General features: G+C 48.8%; 1 protein-coding gene across 1 annotated transcript in view; it reads right to left on the bottom strand.

Annotated features, from left to right (window-relative positions):
- The window catches only part of LOC142591626 (carboxypeptidase M-like), a 66012-nt gene extending 46418 nt beyond the window's left edge, over positions 1-19594 (bottom strand). Inside the window, exons 1-3 of the mRNA XM_075703924.1 lie at positions 19587-19594; positions 18367-18566; positions 1991-2143 (exon numbers count right to left, since the gene is read on the bottom strand). Of these exons, the coding sequence (XP_075560039.1) occupies positions 1991-2143; positions 18367-18566; positions 19587-19594 (361 nt within the window). The remainder of the gene's footprint in view (positions 1-1990; positions 2144-18366; positions 18567-19586) is intronic.
- Positions 19595-21618: the final 2024 nt, after the last annotated feature.

Genomic DNA, 21618 nt, shown 5'->3' with positions numbered 1-21618 from the left:
TACCACCAGAGTCTCTCTTCTAGCGTTCCTAGAATCGACGGCGTAGTTGCCAATTGCTTGTTCACTAGCCTGCTTTTTCCCTGCTTTTGCAGTGATATCGCCCGTTACTACAGTATAGTGAGTTTGTACTGTTCTCGTCGCTAATTCAACATCTTCATAAAACTGATCTATTTCATCATGATAATGATTGGAGGTTGGTGGGTAGGATTTCACTGCTTTTAATCTGTACCTCTTACTAAGATTGATTACGACTACTGCTACGCTCTCATTAGTGCTGTACAGGATGTTTCCCTCTATGTGCTTATGGATTAGAAATCCTACCCCGTATTGCTTGTTCTCTGGGAGACCTCTATAGCAGAGTATGTAGCGATTAGTCAGCGCTGTGTAAGCCTCACCAGTTGCTTTAATCTCACTAAGGCCAATAATATCCCAAACAATGCCTGATAGTTTCTCTAAGAGGCCTGCTAAGCTAGCGTCACAGGAGAGAGTTCGGGTGTTAAATGTTGCCAGGGTCAGTTTCTATTGGCGGCCTCTCCGGGTCCAGAGATTCTTAGCACTCTCTGCTGCTTTACAGTTCTGACCGCCACCTTGGTCTGACCGCCATTGGTTCAGCGAATTAGTGATTTGGGAGGGAGTGGCCGATTACTGCACCAGGGAGGCCAATTCCTGTGCGGGTGAGGGCCTTTCTAATTTGGTTGTAAATGTATTAGTTTAGCCCCGCACGCTCTCGGCATCCTTTGCCGGTGTCAGGCGCCACTCCAAGGCTGGAGATGCGGTGCACTTGAGGAGGTGAATTTTCAGCTTACCATCCTCAGATTTAAAAAAGAAAGAACCTTTTTCCTCCGGGGATCCGAATACCACCATATATAGCAATTTCACTCCTCTTGCATGCGCTATTTCAAACATACATTTCATAAAAGTAATGGGTCCTGTTGTATAAGTCAGCAATAACTTAATCCATGCAGTGGAGCAAACAGCACTAAGATTGAGACTACACAGAAGGACGCAAGGTGGACGCACGAAGAACCAAATGAAGATTCTATTTCACGCAAGGCTGCTTTTATTTAAACGTTAGAAATGGGGGAACACAAAGAGAAGAAACGCGAACTTCGTCATCTTTCTGCGCAGGCACAAATATGGCGAAATTCATCGTGAGTTTTTTTCTCTGCTTTATTCTTGCATCAACGTAGCGATACATTACTTGGTCATTGCCTTCAGAGGAAGCTTTAGATCGGATGCTCCTATATAAAAACATGTAAAAGGAGAATTCGTTTTTCTCGGCAACCACTGCACCAAATTTGGCGAGATTTGCTGCATTTAAAAGAAAAACTTAGAATCTAGTGACTGTTGGTTTTGTATTTTCGATTTAGTTTGTAAATTGTTTGTTAAAATATGGCAAAAATGGAAAATCTTTTAAAAATCATACTATCATGTTTACAACTCTGTAACTCAGCAATGAGAAATTATATCACAATCATGTGAATTGCGCCTAATAGTACATTTAATGGAGACAAAGTTGATGTAAAACACATGATTCTCAAAAAATTTAGTAGCATGGAAATATAACTCTTGCCGAACCTTTGCACACAACGTAACAAATTCACGTAAGATATAGACTGGCATATCAAATTTTTTCGCTTTGAATGATGTAGTAGATGCCGTTCAAATAACCGTGATTATGTTCTTAATGCAGAGCTATTATTTTTCAACTTCATGATTCTATTTTTTTCGGAGATTTGGAATTTTTGACAATTTCTGACAAAATTGAGTCCCTAAACCAAAATTCCGGTTTCACCAGTCACTATAATTTAGCTTTCTCTCTCAAATGCAACCAATTTCATTAAGATTGGTCCAGGGGTTATCTCAGAAAAACTTTTTTGCGTTTGACATGTATATGTAGGCCGCGTCGGAGTTGAGCTCAAGCTAAAGTTTCCTGTTGAGACACTTCCGTAAAAAAAAAAGAAAATGATGAGCCTCCCTCTCCGCGTACCGTTGGCGAAGCCTTCGTTATTGGCGCCGACGGGTGGCTTTCCCGCGCAGGGCGCCGTTCCGTTGAGTGCCATGAGAGAGACCATGCTCCGTGACAATTCCTGGAACACGTCGTCGTCCGGCGTTGTGCTACCAGTGCGCACCCAGGGCAAGTCTGCGCAATCGTTGGTCCCGCTTAGGATCCAACTATTTCGCACGCCCCGGTAGCAAAACACACTGTGACTCTACTTTTAGGAGTAAGCGCAGGACTTTGAGCGAAACAAAGGACCGTAAAATAATGCTACCTTGGGCAGTTTCGCACAGGTTGCGGTTAAATACAGCAACGGCGCACTGGACAAGGCGAACAGGAAAGAGCACTTTTGTGAATGAAATCGCGTTCTTTTCGCTTTGATGATGGCGCCCATTTTTAGATTATTTTCTTTATTTTATTGACTCGTTTATTGCTTGGCTGTCTGCAGCTTGATTTTATGCTCCTCACATTCTTTCCTTCCGCCTGCCGAGCTTTTAGCATTGTTGTGTGCAGAATAAACTTGCAAGCTTTTCTCCGGTCTCAATCGCTGCTATTCTGTTTGAATCTAAGCACAGATATTTTATTTTCCCATCTTTCTCGGACGCGAAGAGTGAGCTGGCGAAACTTATAGAGTTTTCTCAGCAACAGGTCTAGTTTAAATTGAAACACAGAAATCTGACGTAGAGAATAAAGTTCAATACCACCAGAAAGCTATGCGATGACACTATCCCACCTCATGTTCTGACTTAGGTGCGGTGTTCAAAGCACTGACCTGGAATATATGAAGCCTCCCATGAAATTTAGGCAAGATTTAAAAATGTGCCGAAATGCTCTAGGATGACGCAGCTAAATGTATGGTGATGTCTACTGTATGGAGCAAGTCATTGTACATTTTTATATTCCTCTTGCTATGCTAATTAGGCAGAATACTTAACTGACTTGGCAAGTACGAACTTTAGAGCAAAAACGAAAAATTATAATTCTAGAGATATCTCGGTAACACTTATTTCTGCTGCTCGTGACTCCGTAGTTGTTATGTGGTAAATATTTATACGCCATAAAATAAGAAGTGCCATTTCCGGACGAAAGCAGGAGCATCGATGGCGATAGCAAATTAGTGGACAGCTATACGAAGTAAGGATGGTATTTTTATAAGTCTTATATGTAAACAAATGCACACTGACTAAATTAACAAGCGCGGTGTCATGCGCGCAGAAGCAAACATGAACACATCTGGCTCGGTAACCGCGGAAACTCGCTGTCGAAACGCTGGCGCGAGGAAACGAGGCAGCAGCAGCGAGCGAAGTGACATTTCGTTCTGTCTATTGCTTCAACAAAAAGTGAGCATCGAGAACACACAGCACGCATAATGCTACGAGCCGCCGACGTACCTATAGTCTGCTTCTAACGGAGATCGCCATCAAGATACGGTCAGGCGACCGCACGAAGCCAGTTGCACTCTAATGCGCGCAGTTGCACCCGCAGTAGAGTGCCCCCCTCCCCCACCCCCGGTGCCTCGCATCGTTGGGTGCGTTATGCAAAAAAAGAGGTGAGGCGTGCAGACAGGACACAAGAGTAGAGAAGTGGACAACACGAACGCCGACTAGCCACTTCTCTACTCTTGTGTCCTGTCTGAACGCCTCACCTCTTTTTTGCATAATGAATTATTACCATCTAGCTCAGCTTTCTGTCCTAAGATGGGTGCGTCACGCACGACGGGACAAGGCGCGCTTCCTGCCCGCTTTCGTCTCTTTCGCGCGGGCGACATTGAGTCACGATCGTCGCATCCCCTCTCACGCCTTCACTGGTACAAACAGCGTAGGGCACGCGGCGATGGTGTTATCGCCCTTGGACATTATACGGAACGTCACGGAGATGGCGACGCCGATGACGACAATGTAAATGAGCTTGGGGTGTCCTTACAAATGCTGTCGCCACAAAAGCCAGAGAAACATGCAAAGAAAAGCATGTCGCTTACCCGATTGTGCGCCTCAATTTCAGCGTTTTCAAATGTGCCACGAACCAACGAACAGATGATTTAGCTTGGTGCGCTGCGCTACTTTTAAAGCTACAGGGCTGTGACAGGTCATTCAGCTTATCACTGCCACAAACCGCAGCAAGGGCAGCTCATCTATTACCTACCACACAGTCGACGCCTGAAAACGACCAGGGGTATCTTTTTCAGCGTAGCAAATTACACATGCACGACACTTTGAAAGGCATGTCCGAGTGAAACGGTAGCACTAATTGATCCGTCAGTGCGCGATAGTATTCTTATTATTCTTGCACGAGCGGCGCATATTGATATGCTTGTGAACATCTTCCTTCAAATTATTCCCCGTGAACCTTGGCAGGATCGTGAAATATTGTGCTGACCACCTGGGTCCCATGTGTCATAGTATACCGGGCGCCCTTGTGAAGAACCATGGTCTCTGGGGTAACGTGCCTTGTATGGTCAAACCGTAGGTTTTCATACACTTATACCAGTTTCGTGAGGTTTAACAGCTCTTGTGGAAGTGAACGCGCTATATGCGCAGCGGTAACATTGATATCGAACTGCTGCAGCTTGGTTATCCTGTGTGTGAGCTTCTCCTTGGGTCCAGACATATTCGGAAAAATTGGAGGACGCTTAAGCTTCGCCTTCAAGAGTGGAACGCGACAGCGTTCCCGTCGACCCGCCAAGGGGTGTAAGGACAATGGGCTACGGCGCAGCGACTACGCGCCCCGCATCGGACGCGGTGAGCGTCGAGCAACGCAGCGTTCGGCGCGACAACGAAATGTGCGCCTTAGCAAGCGACGCACGCCTGAGCCTTAGAAACAGCTCGTTTCTAAGGCAACACCGCGTTCACTAGAGGCGCTTTTGTACCGCTTTGAAGCATCGAACTCGTGGCTCAGTGGGGATTCTACTTCCGGCTACCGTTCGGTACGGACGTCGAATGTCGCGCTCCGTAGGGGCGGTGTTTGCGGCTATGCCAAGCCGCGGAAACAGGATGCCTGCGTCCGTTGAACGGGAATACCATGTTGTTTTGCCGCCACTGCCTACAGGTTCGTGTGTTTTAAACACAGTTTTCGAGCGCAGCTCTTTGGCGTCCGTTCCTGGGTTTCGCGTCGTCGTCGGCGTTGTCGTCGGCCTCGTAACCAGCTCCGGCCCCCTTTCATCCCCCCAGCACTAGCAGCGACCGACTGATACCGCTGGATGCCGCTGACGCCGCTAGAGAGTCAAGATAACGTGACTGCATAGAACACCGTCGCCGCCATGCAGAAAGAGGAGGAAAGGGTCCCCCCCCCCCTGTTCTTGTGTGGCGGATAGGGTGCTCTTCAGTTGCCGACGCGCCGGTTATTTCACGTAGGCCCCGGCACGTCGACGAATACGTGACCACCTTCCCACGGCTAGACCTGGTTCTTAGCGCTGCGGAAGCGAGGGTATCATATTGTTTGTGTCGGCATCGGCGGCGTTGTCCCTGAAACCAACTCCGCAGCTGGGGTTGACTCACTATCGGCGTCAGCGGCATCAGTCAGTCGCTGCTATCTCTTCCCTCCTCCCTTTATCGTGTTGTCCGCTTGCTGCGCGCGCTTCTGCCCCCATCGTTTGCCGCTGGGTGTACACGCCGCCCCCCTCTTCCTGCGAGTCTCCGGTTGTCAAAGCGCCGGCTCGAACTTAATTCCTTTCTTCGCTCCTCCTCCAATGCAACCCCTGTGCGGTGGCAATCAGAGAGCCAGATCGGTGGCGGCGGATCTGTATATGTGCACCGCCCGAGCCGAAATTGCCGCTGCCGTTCGCCCTGTGCGGTGGCAATCAGAGAGCCAGATCGGTGGCGGCGGATCTGTATATGTGCACCGCCCGAGCCGAAATTGCCGCTGCCGTTCGCCACTGCGAAATTATCTGCCAGTTCTTTCTGAGCCATGAGCTAGACGACCGATGGAAGTCCTCCGTCTGCTGCTGCTGCTGCTGCGAAACGAGCTGCCAGAGCAGAGGCCCAGCGCCGTCGCCGTCAGAATCCAGAGGTGCGTGCCGCCGAAGCAGAAGCTTACCGTCGCCGCCGTCGAGATGATCCAGGAGTACGCGTCGCCGAAGCAGAGGCTAAGCGCCGCCGCCGAGAAGACCCTGCCGTTCGCGCCGCCGAAGCGGAGGCTCATCGCCGCCGTCGAGAGCAACCAGCAGTAAGCGAGGCTGAAGCACATCAGTCTATTTCTCCGACCACAAAGCTTCCTTCATGACTGTCAAGAACTGTTAGTGGAGTCTTTGTTAAAGGAATACGTGTGAAAAATTAAAAAAAAATTCTGTGATAGCGCATACATGTGTTGCTCGATTTCTTTGCCTCAATCTATCCAAAAGGTGAAACAGCTTATTTGCTGCGCTCAAATTTCGCATTAGGAAGTAACGTAATCGTCGGTAATTTTTTCTTCACGGCGACGTGAAAGCGAGACCATTCCGTGTCGAAGATTTTCGCGACACGCTGGCTCATTTGAAATTGCTCCCCGAGGTGGTCGCCTTGGGGGCTTTCCAGATGAACCACGTCTGGGCGGTGACGTTCGAGAGTGCAGAGGCGACAAAGAAAATGCTGAAGTATACGGAAGTTCAAGTCAAGGAACGACGATGTTTGGTTGTGGATCCACACAACCGGGATGTCCGGGTTAAACTCCACTGGTTGCTGCACAATGTGCACGACGAAGACGTACAAGCGGCGTTTGCTCCATACGGGAAAGTCAACGACGTCAAGAAAGAGCAATGGCGTGTACCAGGCATCACGGACAAGGGGTCGTCTATGGGTACAGTGACCCTCAAGCTGAAGCCAGGCGTGACACTTGACGATCTACCGCATCAGCTACGAGTGGCAGGCATAATGGCGCTAGTGGTCGTGCCAGGTCGTGCTCCACTGTGTCTTCGGTGCAAACGTACGGGGCACATCAGGCGCGAGTGCCGCGTGCCACGTTGCTCTGTGTGTCAACGCTTCGGCCACGAAGAAAGTCAGTGCGTGCGCACGTATGCAAACGTTGCGGGGCCATCGAGAAGTGAGGAAGTCGTCAACGAGCACCTCATGGACGAAGTCGACGCAGAGGAAAGTGCCAGTGCGTCGAGACCATCTCTGGCGCCACTTTCAAAGATAGACCCAGCCACAAATTCTACGAAACGAGATGTAGAGCAGGTTGCGAGTGAAGCCATACCGACATCGGGCAAGACTACATCAGCTAAGGACGCTGAAACAAGTAATGACGCAAGTACAAGCAAGCAACCCTCCGTAGCAACGAGTGAGGACGATTCAAGCGTAATGGACACTACGGAAACCAGCAAAGCAGCGGCAGCGGCCAAAAGAACGCACGAAGAAAGTACCGGCGAAGAGCAGAATGCGAGCACTCAGAGTGCGGGCGAACCACCTGTGAAGACAGCAACTGGTCGGAGGCCAACCTTAAGACCAACGCCAACCATACCGCCGGACAGAAAGGCGGCGGCGACGCAGCGGACTTAACAGGTCGTGCGTTCGCGTGTTTTTGCCCGTGCCGGGGGGGGGGCGGGAGGGGGGGTGGAAAATGCTGCTACTTTTGATCTGCCGATGGAAGACCAGTCAACAGTGCAGGCTGAACGCAGACTCGCCACGGTAATGTGAGTGATCCTTCGTCACCGACGGGAGCTGCAAATTTATTGGTATCTATCGACCTTGATCTCTTCACCGTAGAAATGGCGATACGCATTGAAACACCCTTACGCGTAGGCACGATTAACGTGCGGGGACTTACGGCAAAGAAGAAGCAGTACCAGCTTAATCGCCTGTTCATCGAAAATAATCTGGACATTATTGCTGTACAAGAGACAAAGATAGAAACTGAGGAAGGGACCGAACGCCTCGTCCAAACGTTCATGTCTAGATATTATGTGTGCGGTTCTCATGCTGTTGGTAGAGCAGGGGGCTGTGTGCTCTTTCTACGCAATAATATTGGTATAAATGTGGAAAATGTATTTAGTGATGATTCCGGGCGTATTATATTGTGCGATTTTATGTTTTGCAATCTCAAGTTCCGCGCTATCTGTGTTTACGCGCCGAATAGAACAGCTGAGCGCAGGGTTTTTTTTTTTTTGAAAGCGTGGAATGTCACTTGAAGTGTGAGAGAACCATGGTCATGATGGGAGATTTCAACTGTGTCTGCAAAGTGGAAGACAGAGCCCGTAATCTGTCTCGTCTCGAAGGCAGTGCGCTCCTCTTGGCAGCACTCGTTGAAGAACATAATTTAGAGGATATAGGCGACGTTTTAGCCAATAATGATACACCTCGGTTCACTCATTTTCAAGGGGACAGCCATGCCAGACTGGATCGTATCTATGTTTCTGGGGAAGCGTTGCCATTGTGCAGTGATCATGAAGTGAAACATGTTTATTTTAGCGACCACAGTTTGGTCCGTTTTTCGCTTGGTCCAAAGAAGCCGTCAAGCTTCAACTGGGGTCTTTGGAAATTCAATGAAAAATTGCTGCAGGACGAAATATTTATAAAAAAAATTCAAGATAGCGTTCAAGAGCTGTTATCGGGTGTTCACAGTGACTGCACGGAAAGGTGGGAGTGTTTTAAGCAAGAAACAAAGTTAATAGCCATAGAAAGGTCCAGCGTTCTACACCACCAAGAAAAAAGAAAGGAAATAGAACTACAAAGTGAGCTCAACTTTTATTTAAACATGGAGAGCATCCGTCCTGGTTGTTTCGCTAAAGAAATAAAGCGAACGAAAGCACAGTTGGAACTTGTCGATAAGGAAAAATATCGGGGCGCAATCATTCGCGCACGCGCAGAACATCTATGGTGCGGAGAACAACCTACAAAGCGCTCGTTTTCGGATGAAAAAAGTTATGCCACACGAAAGGAGATAAATGCGATAACATACCGTAATGAAATAGTACGTGATAAGAAAACCATCCAAATTGCCTTTGTAGAATATTACAGCGAACTCTTAGGACATGAAACGCAATGCGAACAGGGGTTCGAAAATGAATTCTTGCACCTTTTGCCAAGTCTAGATGATGAACAACGAAATAGATTAGAAATGCCAATAAGCATCAAGGAAATAGAGCAGGCTATAGATGACCTAAGCCCTGGGAAAAGGCCAGGACCTGATGGACTGAGTGGATCATTCTATAAAGCTTTCAAAACAGATATAGCTGCAGCTCTTTACTGCGTTATCACCGAAGCCTATGAAAAGCCGGTACTGCCACCGTCGTTTCGCGAGAGTCATATTGTCCTGATACCCAAAACTACCGATCCCTCATCACTCCTATCCGTGCGAGCCTACCGACCAATCAGCTTAGCAAACTCAGACTATAAGATATACACTAAAGTTTTGGGCAGAAGGCTACAGAGTATAATAACACGATTGATAGGGCCACATCAAACATGTGGCATTAAGGGGAGGTCAATAACTACAAACGTACACGTAGCAAGAACAGTACTTGAGCATTGTGACGACTTTTCTGGTAGGGTGGCCATGTTACAATTGGACCTAGAAAAAGCGTTCGATAGAGTGACACACACAATTCTTTTCAATGTTTTGGAGCACGTGAATGTTGGAACAATCTTAACAGAAGGGATCAGAATGTGCTATGCAGGCGTTTCCACAAAGGTAATCGTTGGTAGAACACTCTCTCCCAGCATTGCCGTCAGGTCTTCCGTAAGACAGGGATGTGGTTTATCGCCTCTACTGTTTGCCCTATATCTCGAGCCACTGTGTCTAAAGATAATAAAAGAGAGCCATGTCCGGGGTTTTAGGGTCGCTTACAGTGAGGTAAAATTGTTAGCATACGCGGATGACGTCGCTGTTTTTTGTGATGACAAGCAAAGTGTAAGCAATACCGTTAATGTTGTGACAAAGTATTGTAAAATGACGGGGAGTGCGATTAATTGGGGCAAGTCGATTGGGATATGGTATGGACAATGGGAAGACACGCCTTCACTTTTTGAAAAAATGCAGTGGACGAATACGCCTACCAAGTACCATGGAGTACCTCTGCAACACCACCAAGACACCAAAGATTATTGGCAAGGAGAGGTCGCAGAAATTAAGGCGAAAACGGCAAGGCTGGGTGGGAGAGAACTATCAATATTCACAAAAGCAACAATGTGTAATGTGTTTTTAGTGGCCAAAATTTGGTATGTTTTACAAGCACTGTGCGCATCAAGAGTCAGCATACAAAGAATACACCAGCAGTTTGCCGTCTTCATTTGGGGTTCCGTATGGGAGCGCTCTAGTCGCACTAATTTGTTCAGAACAGTGAAAAGTGGAGGCCTAGGGTTGGTTCATCTCTTTTTAAGACAAGTCGTGTCGAGATTTTTGTTCCTACGTGATCAGAAGGATACATTCTTGTGCACAGTCCTTCAAAAACGTTTGAGCAACGCGTTGCCTCAATTCGTTGTGTCCTCCGATTACAGCACAGGACCTAGGCCCAGAGGCTTCCTGCGAGAAGTCGTATTGGCCTTTGACTTCCTACATACGCGCTTTTCATTGAATTACCTTGCATCTGTTAAACGGAAAAGACTGTACAAAGATTTACTTGATGTATCATTGCCTGTGCTTGTCTATCGTTTAATGTACCGCGTTGAATTCAGAGGAGGAAATGTGCTCAAACGAGTGAAGCGGATGCCGATACGGTCATCCGCAAAAACCTTTTTCTTCCATTTACACAGTGGAACGCTCCCAGTGAAGCCATGGCTAAGAGAAAGGGGAATCTTTGTGCCGTGGTCTGTAAACTGCTCAAGATGCAGGCAACCAGAGACGATTGAGCATATCTTTCTTGATTGTTCAGATGCAATGTTCTTGTGGGACATCCTACAAAGAACATTGAAAAAGGAATTACCGATAACACCGTACGGCATCCGCTTCTTGCCAACTGAGAACGCAGATATGCCATGTGACATGTTTATGGCAATATGTTTACATAGCCTGTGGAAAACAAGAATGGATGAGCGTCATGAGAGGCTTGTTATTCATCCTGCGAGAGAGCATTTCATTGAAAGCGTGCTATATCTGCGTGGAGCTTATAAAACGAGAACAGAACCACCCGAATGGATGCATATATTGGATGAACTAGCGGTAATCAAGTGTTTTTAACTATTCGCAAGGGCCCAAGACGGTCATTGCTTTTACCATTATGAAGTGTATCTGTTTATGCCGTATGTGTACGTCGAAGACCGGCAATAAAGAAAAAAAAACTCGTGGCTCAGTGGTAACGTCTCCGTCTCACACTCCGGAGACCCTGGTTCGATTCCGACCCAGCCCATCTTGCAAGTTGTTTTTTATTCATGAAGTGCCTGCTGGGATTTATCGCTCACGGCCGACGCCGCCGACGCCAACACCGACGCCGACGACACCGGCTTTTCCGCGACACGAGCTCCTTAACGCTGTCGCGTTAATATTAGTCCAAGCGTAGTAGCCCAACAGAGTGTGAAATTTGCAACTCTGCTTGGTAGCCCTGTGTATAGAGTTCAAATTTTATTCAGTCGACGTACGATCGAAATTGTGCACTGCCGTAACGACGCCAAGTGCTTCTTTGTCAGTGGTAGAGCAGTTGAGTACCAAAAAACTTCAATGATTTGGGCTAATATTGCGTGTCTCGAAGCCACTGATTTAATGGAAGTCTACTGGCTTTCTGAAAGAGCACTGGCCGGCGCATTATATCGATGTACCCTTTTTCATCTTGCACTATAGGGTAAAGCAGTGGGACAGACTATGCGTGGCATTCAGAAATGCATGAGTTTGATTTAACTGGCATGGCTTTATTTCTGGCTTGATGGCACTACAGAAAAAAGTGTCGCAGTTTCACTGGAAACGCGAAGCATCGATTGCGATAGCAAATTATTGTACAGCTATACGAAGTGAGGATAGTAGCTTTATCAGCAGCATCAACTTGGAGACATTCGCTTATTAAATGAATTACTAACCATGGTGTCAGCGCGCACAACCCAACATCAACACACCACACTCGATGAGCGCGGACACACGCTGCTAAACGCTGGACGCTCCGGCGTGCAAGCGCGCCAGCAGCAGCGAGCGAAGTTACGTCCGTGTGGTCTATCACTTCAACACAAAAGCGTCGAGAACGTAGCGTGCACGACGGCATGAGGTGTTCATAGATTCCTTTCAACATACGGGGTGCGCGACAGCGCGCGGCTGTGCAAGGTACGCACTTGTTCATGGAGTCGAAGCCGGCCCACTCCCTTCAGCACGGGCTCTCCGCATTCATCCACATTGACCCGTGTACTTGTTTATCTTTATCGGACGACCAGGTTTCACTACATAAGATATGTTATCGCACAGCGCAGAACGTGCCTGCATGTATCGGAAGTTTCTGGAATGTAATCGATAGTTCCATCCACTGTCTGTCATCCAACCTTGTGTAATCTGATTGCATGTATGCGCGACGCGAGTGCTGTAGAACTTTGTGAAAAACACGCGGGTCCCAGCGATTACTCTGGAACATTCGACGACTGATGTATTAAAGCCGACGCACTTGATCCACTGATCAGATTTCGACAATCGCCGACTGCGTTCGCCGCTATCCTTGCGTTTTAAGTGCAGTCTGTTTATTCCTCATTCACAGTATTTCTACTGTGTCCTTTTCCGTCACTACTACGTGACAATATATAACGCACGAGAGTGAGCCGCGATCATCACTTCCTCTTGCGCTCAGTCGCGAAATGCGCCATTGCTACCGGAGCACAATGTCGCCCCCCTCCTTCCTTCCCATCCTCCCACGGCCTTTCGCGCTACGCAAGTCTAGACACAGTAACGCAAGACTGCGCGTTTGCTCACCATTCTCTCCTTGGCGCGCGCCAGATTCAGCCGCGATCGTCACTTCCTCTCGCGCCTAGTCGCGAAATGCGCAGCTGTTGACGGAGCACAATGCCGCGCCTCTCCTTCCCCATCATCCCCTCCGGCCTCTCGCACTACGGAAGACTACGCGTTTGCCCACCGTTCTCTCCTTGCCGCGCGCCAGATTGAGCCGCGATCCTCACTTCCTCTTGTGTCCAGACCAGAAATGCGCAGTTGCTGCCCGAGCACAATGCCACCCCTCTCCTTCGGGCCCATCCCCCCACGGTCTTTCCCGCTACGGTAGACTGCGCGTTTGCCCACCGTTCTCTCCTTGGCGCGCGCCAGATTGAGCCCCGATCGCCACTTCTTGCTCCCAGTCGCGAAATGCGCAGTTGCTGCCGGGCCACAATGCCGCCCCCCTCCTTCCCTCCCACCCCTCACAGCGTTTTGCTCTACGGAATACTGTGCGTTTGCTCACCATTTTGTCCACGGGGGCCGCCAGATTGAGCCGCGATCGTCACTTCCGCTTGTGCCAAGTCGAGAGATGCGCAGTTGCTGCCTGACCACAATTCCGCTCCCTTTCTTCCCTCCCACTCCCCACGGCCTTTTGCGCTAGGGAATACTGTGCGTTTGCTCACCGTTTTCTCCATGGCGGGCGCCAGATTGAGCCGCGATCGTCACTTCCGCTTGTGCCAAGTCGAGAGATCCGCAGTTGCTGCCTGACCACAATTCCGCTCCCTTCCTTCCCTCCCACTCCCCACGGCCTTTTGCGCTAGGGAATACTGTGCGTTTGCTCACCGTTTTCTCCATGGCGGGCGCCAGATTGAGCTGCGATCGTCACTTCCTCTTGCGCACAGTCGCGAGATGCGCAGTTGCTGCCGGACCACAATGCCGCCCCCCTCCTTCCCTCCCACCCCCCACGTCCTTTTGCGCTACGGAATACTGTGCGTTTGCTCACCCTTTTCTCCATGGCGGGCGCGAGATTGACCCGCGATCGTCACTTCCTCATGCGCCCAGTCGCGAGACGTACAGTTGCTGCCAGATCATAGTGATGCCCCCTCCTTCTCTCGAACCTCCCCCCCCCAACGGCCCTACCCGCTACGGTAGACTGCGCGTTTGCTCACCGTTTTCTCCTTGGCGGGCGCCAGATTCAGCAGCGATCGTGACGTCCTCTGGCGCCCAGTCGCCAGATGCGCAGTTGCTGCCGCAGCACAATGCCACCCCTCTCATTCTCTCGAATCCCCTCCTGCCTCTCCCGCTGAAGAAGACTGCGCGTTTGCCCACCGTTCTCTCCTTAGCGCGAGCCAGATTGAGCCGCGAACCTCACTTTCGCTTGCGCCCAGTCGTTAAATGCGCAGTTCCTGCCGATCACAATGCCACTCCTCTCCTTCCGGCCTACGACCTTTCCCGCTACGGTACACTGCGCCTTCGCTCTCCGTTTTCTCCTTGGCGGGCGCCAGATTCAGCAGCGATCGTGACGTCCTCTGGCGCCCAGTCGCCAGATGCGCAGTTGCTGCCGGAGCACAATGCCACCTCCCTCCTTGCCCCCCATCCCCCACGTCGTTTCGCGCTACGGAACACTGCGCGATCGCTCAACGTTTGCTCCTTGGCGCATGCCAGATTGAGCCGCGATGGTCGGTTTCCTCGCGTTCTTTCCCCCGTATACACAGCACAGGACGCGTGGCGACGTTGTTATGGCCCTTGGACATTATACGGAACATCATGGCGATGGCAAAATTGCACCTGCAGTGTCTAATAACTGCTATCGCAACAAAACCCGATACGCAGAGGAGGAAACTCCAGGCGTCACCGTGTCTTGCTTTCCGTCCGGTGTATTTTGCGGTGACGCAATAATCCGTGAAGCACGGCGCACCAGTTCCGATAGTGCTAGAATCCTTGAATGTTGCGGCGGCCATGCATATATATTTAGGGGTGGGAAGGGGGTTGGGTGTAGCATAAAAAATATGCTTTAAGAACGCTATTAAAAAATTGGAGGGCGCTTAAGCTTCGCCTTCAAGAATGGAACGCGACAGCGTTCCCGTCGACCCTCCAAGGGGTGCAAGACAATGCGCTACGGCGCAGCGATCACTTACGAGGCGCCCCGCAACGGACTTTGCACCCACCAATCACGCGGGAGCGTCGAGCAACACAGCGTTCGGCGCGGCAACGAAACGTGCGCCTGAGCGAGCGGAACGAACCAAAGAACTCGGTGTCTCGGAACGTCGTGATCGGCACGGACAACCGGGCGGCGACGCGCCTCGCACTGGTCCCCACACAGCCCCAATGCGCGCGTGGCGCGCCACCTGTCGGGGCAGCGCCGTACATTGCGACGAGGGGCTCTTCTGTGTTTTCTGCTCTGCGTGTGCGGAAAGCGCAGAAGAAATGTAGGGGAAACGTAGTTCGCTACGCGTTTAACTGGGACTTCTGTAATTTACTTCGTCATAATTACCGATATACACAGCAGTATAACTTTCTACGGCCCGTTTGTCAGTCAACACCGCATTCACTAGAGGCATTTTTGTCCCACTTTGAACGATCGAACTCATGGCTGAGTGGCAGCGTCTCCATCCACACTCCGGAGACCCTGGTTCGATTCCCACCCAGCCCATCTTGCAAGTTGTTTTATTTATGAATTGCCTTCCGGTATTTCTCGCTCACGGCCAACGCCGCCGACGCCGGCGACACCGGCTTTTCTGCGACACGAGCTCCTTAACGCTGTCGCGTTAAAATCCTGCCCGCCCTTCATGAAATTTGGTTTTCACCGTCAGCGTTCGCGGCTCAAGAAAGCTGAGAATCCCGGGTGCTGTATCAGAAGGGCTACTTAGCAAGGATATTCTAGAAATGGTACATCCGATAACACGGGACACGCAAAAGTTTGGCAAAAGAAACTTGAGTTCTTTCACAAATCTAAAAAAAATGTTTTCTAAGCGTAAATTCACTTTCTTCAGGAGCTAATATGCTGGAATGCTTAGGTAAAAGGACAATCTTTGCAATATGTGGAAACTTAGGAAGAACAATATAAAAAAACATAAATCATGTTTTGTGGAATAGAAAGCGTAACTAATATACCGCACTAAGTTATAATAAACCATCCCGGTCGAGGCAAAAATGAGTCGCTAAGGAAAGACAGGAAGAAAGGTAAAGTTAAAATTAAGAGGCATGTTTTCGCAGCTGTTATTGTGATAGGAATGCTTGCCGTGTACAGTTTGATAACACTAGTATTTCGGGTAGAAATGGACTTAAGTGGAATCTTTTTATAAGCATGTTTTTACGCGGTCACCTGCTTGATCACCGAGAGCGAGCTTGTCATGATTTTCTGAAGCAGGTAATCAAGCTTGCCCGACAACGAACTACATTTTTTCTACGTATGACGTTTTTCTCAGTCTATACCACAGATAGGTAAATGCCTGTGCTTTTTTTTTTTCATTCAATAGAAAAGCCTCACGTGCCTGTGACATTCCTGGCGAAGGGCATTTTGTTCTTGTCACAAATTTAGACCCACGCTCTTTCTAAAGGGGCACTAAAGCGGAAAATAAGTTAGCTGCTTGAGTAAATTGCCCTTCTACAATAGCGAAACGCATATTTAAGAATGCCAACTGGCTTCCTACGTCAGAAAAGGCAGAAAAAGTAACACAGGTGGCGACGACGTGTCGAAGTGTCCGCACTAGCTACCTGTGACGTCGTGGAATTAGAGGGCTTCTGCTCGGGCCTTGTAATTTTTATCGAAAAAGTTGGGCTATCTTAAGACAGCCATTGCTTAGAACACACATTTACGCTCGCCCAGTGAAGTTAGTCTTCGTATTTGGCGCTGTTTTTTCGTCAAGTATTTAGTTCATCCTTAACCATCTGTTTTATTTTACCTGAATTAGCCAATGACTGAATTCTTTAGGTTTCGATAAGTTTTGCTGCTCTACTTGCCAAGTACAAAATTTGAAGTCCACGACTTCGCAGTGAAGCACCAGCGCGAAACTCTGCTTGGAATGAGAAAAAAGAAGTCGCAGGTTCCCCCGAAAGACGAGGCACCGATTGCGACAGCTAATAATAGATAGCTATACGACGTAAGGATAGTAGGTTTATCGGCCGTGTAAACTTGTAAACATTCGCTTACGAACTAAATTAGCAATGACATAATGTGTAAGCGCGACTGAACGAGGACGTAGAAAGAAAAACACATACAGAGACAGTGCGGTTTCTGTGTGTCTGCTTCTTTCTACGTCCTCGTTCAGCCGCGCTTGCACATTTTATGCTGGATTCAAGCCGACTGGCCCACCAACATGGTTTAGGTAAATTAGAAAGCATGGTGTCACGTGTGCACAGGTAAAGATGAACCCATCTCGCTCGATGAGGGCGGAAACTCCATGTAAATATGCTGGAGTGAGGAATCGCTGCAGCAGCAGCGATCGAATTGAACTTCGTGCATCTCTATCTTCAACGCGAACGGAACGTCGACAGCACATCGCATACGAAGTACCGCCACTACGCGCACTCGGCAGATATCGCAGATCGTTTTCAAGATGACGTACGCACGGGCGCGCCGCAAGTAGCTGCTGCCGCAAAAGAACCCCTCTCCTCCCTCGCCTCACCTCCGTGCCCCTGCCGCGACAGGATAGGGCGTGCTTGCAGCCCGCGTTCCTCGCTTGCAGACGCGAGATTGAGCCCCGTTCGTCAGCTCACCCTCGCACGTTTTCACTCGCACATACAGCATACGGCGCACGGCGACGATTTTGTCGTGATTGGACTTTAAAGGAACTCCACGCCGACGGCGTAGCAGAAATACGCCTGGAGCATCCATGTAATTGCTATCGCAATAAAAATTGCAGGTTGAGCGGGTTGAAACAATAATAATTCCTTGAGGTTTCAAGAGAAGAAGACAAACTGCCTTGACTGGGGTGTCCTTCAGGCTTGCTTAAATGGTTCAGTGCGACAATGCGCCTTAGCTTTGAGAGATAATGAAGGTTTGATAGGTGCACCAAATGGGCTGATAGGTGTGTCATAGGTGTATCAGTTGGGTTTGGCAATGGAAATCGGGTCCATTGCTGAATGCAAAGGCCAAACCGCACGTGCAATGGCCGGCGCACGAAAGTTCGCGGCCACGAGCCTCAGGCATGCGCAGATGGTCCAGGATAAATCGTGCGCATCGAAGCGCGGCGCGAGCCCTGATATCTTCTACAGAGAATCGCGCTGTTCTGGGTGCCTCGCAAAAAATGGGGAAACGACGTCTACCAAGGCGAAAATATTCAACTCAGCGAGAGCACGCCACTCTTGTAGGTTGCTCGAGAGGCGCGGCAAACGCAAGGCGCGTTGGCGCGAGCTTTCGCGCGTCGGCACGCGTTGTTCGACCTAGACACCCTACTGATTCGGTGTGATTCGGTGTGTGTACGAGCAAGTCTAGCAGTTACAAGTATTGACTTATCCTGTGTTGTGAGTAGCAGTGACTATGCGTTTTGCCTGTCTCTCTCTATTTGCGTCTTATCTTTGCACGCTCTCCAGCGCCCGTTGGAGGGTAGTAAACTGGCTTTCTTTTTCGAAACGGTGCCCTAATCAGCCCGTGGGCAGACGTCAACTGAGTGGACGCCCCTCACCGGCTCCCGGCTGGTCGTCGTAGGGGTAGAGGACCCCGTGCAGGCCGGCGAACAGCAGAACCGTGAGCAGGGCCGGGTGCGCGCGCATCAGGCGCAGCACGGACGCCGATTCGGGCTCGACGGGGGCGCGGCTGCTAGGCGCCACGCGCTCGAAAGCGCTCGGGAAGTTGCGGTTGATGGCCACGCCGTTGCTGTTCTCGCTGCGCAGCAAGCGCACACAGGCGAGCGAACATGAGAGCTTCACTTATTCAACTAAAAAAAGAAAAGCAAGAGATGCGATGCATTTGCCTAAATACGCGATAAGTGCAGATTGCTCTGAGTAACCACAAGCAGCAATTGTCTGACTATTAATTGTGCCAAGCACGGAAAGCCTGCCAGCCCCTTCTGTGACCGCCTCAGTCGAAGCTTTTTCAACGCGCAGCAAAAAGCCGTGGCAGGGAAGAGAGCGCACAAGACGGTCGTGGATTAGGACAAGGTCGTGGATTAGCACCGTGCTCTGCTCTTTCCGTGTTTTCGTAGAGAATAAAAGAAATTCCGAAGATGATTCGACGAACTCCCACCTGGCCACCTTACTGCCTTGGTCGAGGCCAACATTAAGTGAAGACAGGGGAGAAGTTGCCCCAGAGCTCGGAGCCACGCGGTGTGACAACAAACAATAGAAGCAGAGATAGGTGCCGGACAGAAAAATAGTACATAAGTTCGCAGATCCAACTGCAGCTGACATCTACGTAATACGTATCATTCATGATTTGTTGAGTATGGCTGCAGTAATAATTTCTCAGTTATCTAGCCAACTGTCATGTAGAGATCATATGTTTTAGGCTTTATATTTACAGTAAGTAAAACAAACTGTTTGTAATGGAAAGATACCCAATTTCAAGCAAACTAAGACCCAGTGGCACCTACCCCGTCGCCCCTGTGGCAGCTATCTTTTAGACTCCATATCACCAGGATCGAGCAATGAAAACGGTGATATAGGCTGTACACTCACCGGAATAGGACCGCATAAATACTCTATGTGTGCGTCTCGCAGTGGTTCTTGGTCACAGCGGTGGAATTTTGTGGAGAAACACGACGCACCACCGTTTCTGACCGCTGCATCTAAACCTTCAGATGCCACAAGGAAAGCTTCAATAAACTTGGCGTCCCCGCTTCAGTTTTTATTTTTGATATTAAGTGCTACAAGTTCTCTCTACATCATGCTTATACTTTTCACATACCGTTTCATGACAGTCACTGAATTGAGACCTCCTCCTGCATATTGTACTGCAACACGTCCTTGCGTTATAGACTTGATTTTGATTCGGATTCTGCAGACATCTCACCGAAGTTGCATAAGTGTGATTGAGCGAATATGGTTTCAAAAGTAGACGCGGCTGCAGGGGCTCCTTTTTCAGGTCTCAAATTTCTATTTTTATTGTCAGCTAGCAGCGTGGTGGCTACACTGTAAAAAATTTCCGTAATTTTACGGGGGATTTCTGTCATTATACGGAGAACTGCAGATAAATATACGGAAAGTATGTCATATTTCAAGAATACGGCAAAATCTGCCGTTAATATACGGAAAGTGCTCTCCGTATTCAGCTTTACGGACATTTTCACTGTAATCATACAACGGCTATACACTGTTTTGGACGAAACAGAGAGAATTTCGTATTTTTGTTATCTGAACATCCGTATATTGTGAGAAAATTTAAGCTGTCTGAATGAGCGCTCGTACTCATAAAGTTTCAGCTAACAATACTTTATTGAACACGCAAACTGTACGCATTATGAAGTTGCGTACAAAATGTGAGAGCTAGCCTTCTACCAAAAGCTGCAATAACAGATCGTATAAATATATATACGCATCTTCTATTCCGGTCGCAGTTTGCCGCGCATATGGGCTTTGTAACGCTGATCATATGCGCAAATATATGCGTGTTCTCGCAATGTTATCAAATTAAGCGCTTTTATAGTTAATAACACAGCATATATGTTTAAGTGAATGAAGAGCCGGGGACATACGTGCATACGTAAACAAGCTTGCGGCACTCAGGTGCTGGTGCATTTACGCCAGCATTTACGCCATATACGCCAAAAATTGTGCGCACTCTAAATCAGTACCGAAACGCAGGGAGTGGTATAATGACCGTAACTGCGTTTACATTTGGCAATAAATGGTCTCGAAGGGGACTGGCGGCCTATAGATCCAAATACAACGGTCGGAGGAAATTTTCGAATGCGGCAAGCAATTAAACCAAATGTCAAAGGGCACTGCTGAACTGCAATGTAGTTGGTTGAACTCATTCCCATGATATTTACCAAATATCTCGTCTCTGACAATAACTGCCCATTCATTGAGACAAATCGATTACGCATAATCTTCACTGTTCATGTGTTAATTCTTGCGATAAGATGTAATCGCAAACATTTGGCGCTTCATCTTGAAACAAGACCGGTAAGCGCGCTCGTTCTTGTACGGTAGAATAAAGAACGCGAACATGCACCGACATGTGTGAACTACTGGAAGGTGACTGAAGATGAAGGACCTATTACCGTGCTAGTACTGTGTATACTGTCAAAAAGAAGAAAAAAATAATACGGAAAGACAGAATGCCCAGTGTCGAGATGTAACGATTCAAGCTTTATTTCTTTTTGACCTAGAATGCAACACCATTAGTTCCATGTGCTTTATGCATGGGTAATGTTATGACACAACTCATTATTTACCCGTTCATTACATGCACCAACCAGCCCAAATTATCACTGTACTAGAGCTTATGGACGCATCGCAGTGCACTGCTTTGCACTTTATTGTAGCACAGGGGTTTGCTATCGCCAGTAGCGAATGCTTTGGTTGACCTCCCTGCCTTTCAGCTTTTTGAATTCTCTCTCCCTTTGTATAAAACGCACTAACTTGTGGGAGAGAAAGCCTTCTCCTCTTTTAGAATTCAATTAATTGTCAAGCAATTATATTGCAGTTCGAGTAACTAGAGCACAAATGCGAAAACGAAACCGATTCTGTTCGGTTCTCCGCGCTCAGAGTGCGGCACCAGGGGGCAGCACGCGCTGCGCGTCCGTTGGAGTGGCGGACGGAGCTGCACATGTGTAGTCAGCCGGCATTTTTCGAGTCGTGTTGTAAGTGTTGTTAATTCGCCGTAAATATCTCTTGATTTGTACTCAAGAGTGGAGCAAGACCCCAAGAAAGAGAGATTGACGCATCGGGAGCGAAGAACAGAAACGATGGATGGTTACGCTGCTTGGGTCTCG

Source organism: Dermacentor variabilis, chromosome 8 (genome assembly GCF_050947875.1).
Source record: "Dermacentor variabilis isolate Ectoservices chromosome 8, ASM5094787v1, whole genome shotgun sequence".
In the NCBI taxonomy this organism is placed as follows: domain Eukaryota; kingdom Metazoa; phylum Arthropoda; class Arachnida; order Ixodida; family Ixodidae; genus Dermacentor; species Dermacentor variabilis.
The sequence above is the reverse complement of the archived record's forward strand: the minus strand, read 5'-3'. Positions and strand labels throughout refer to the sequence as shown.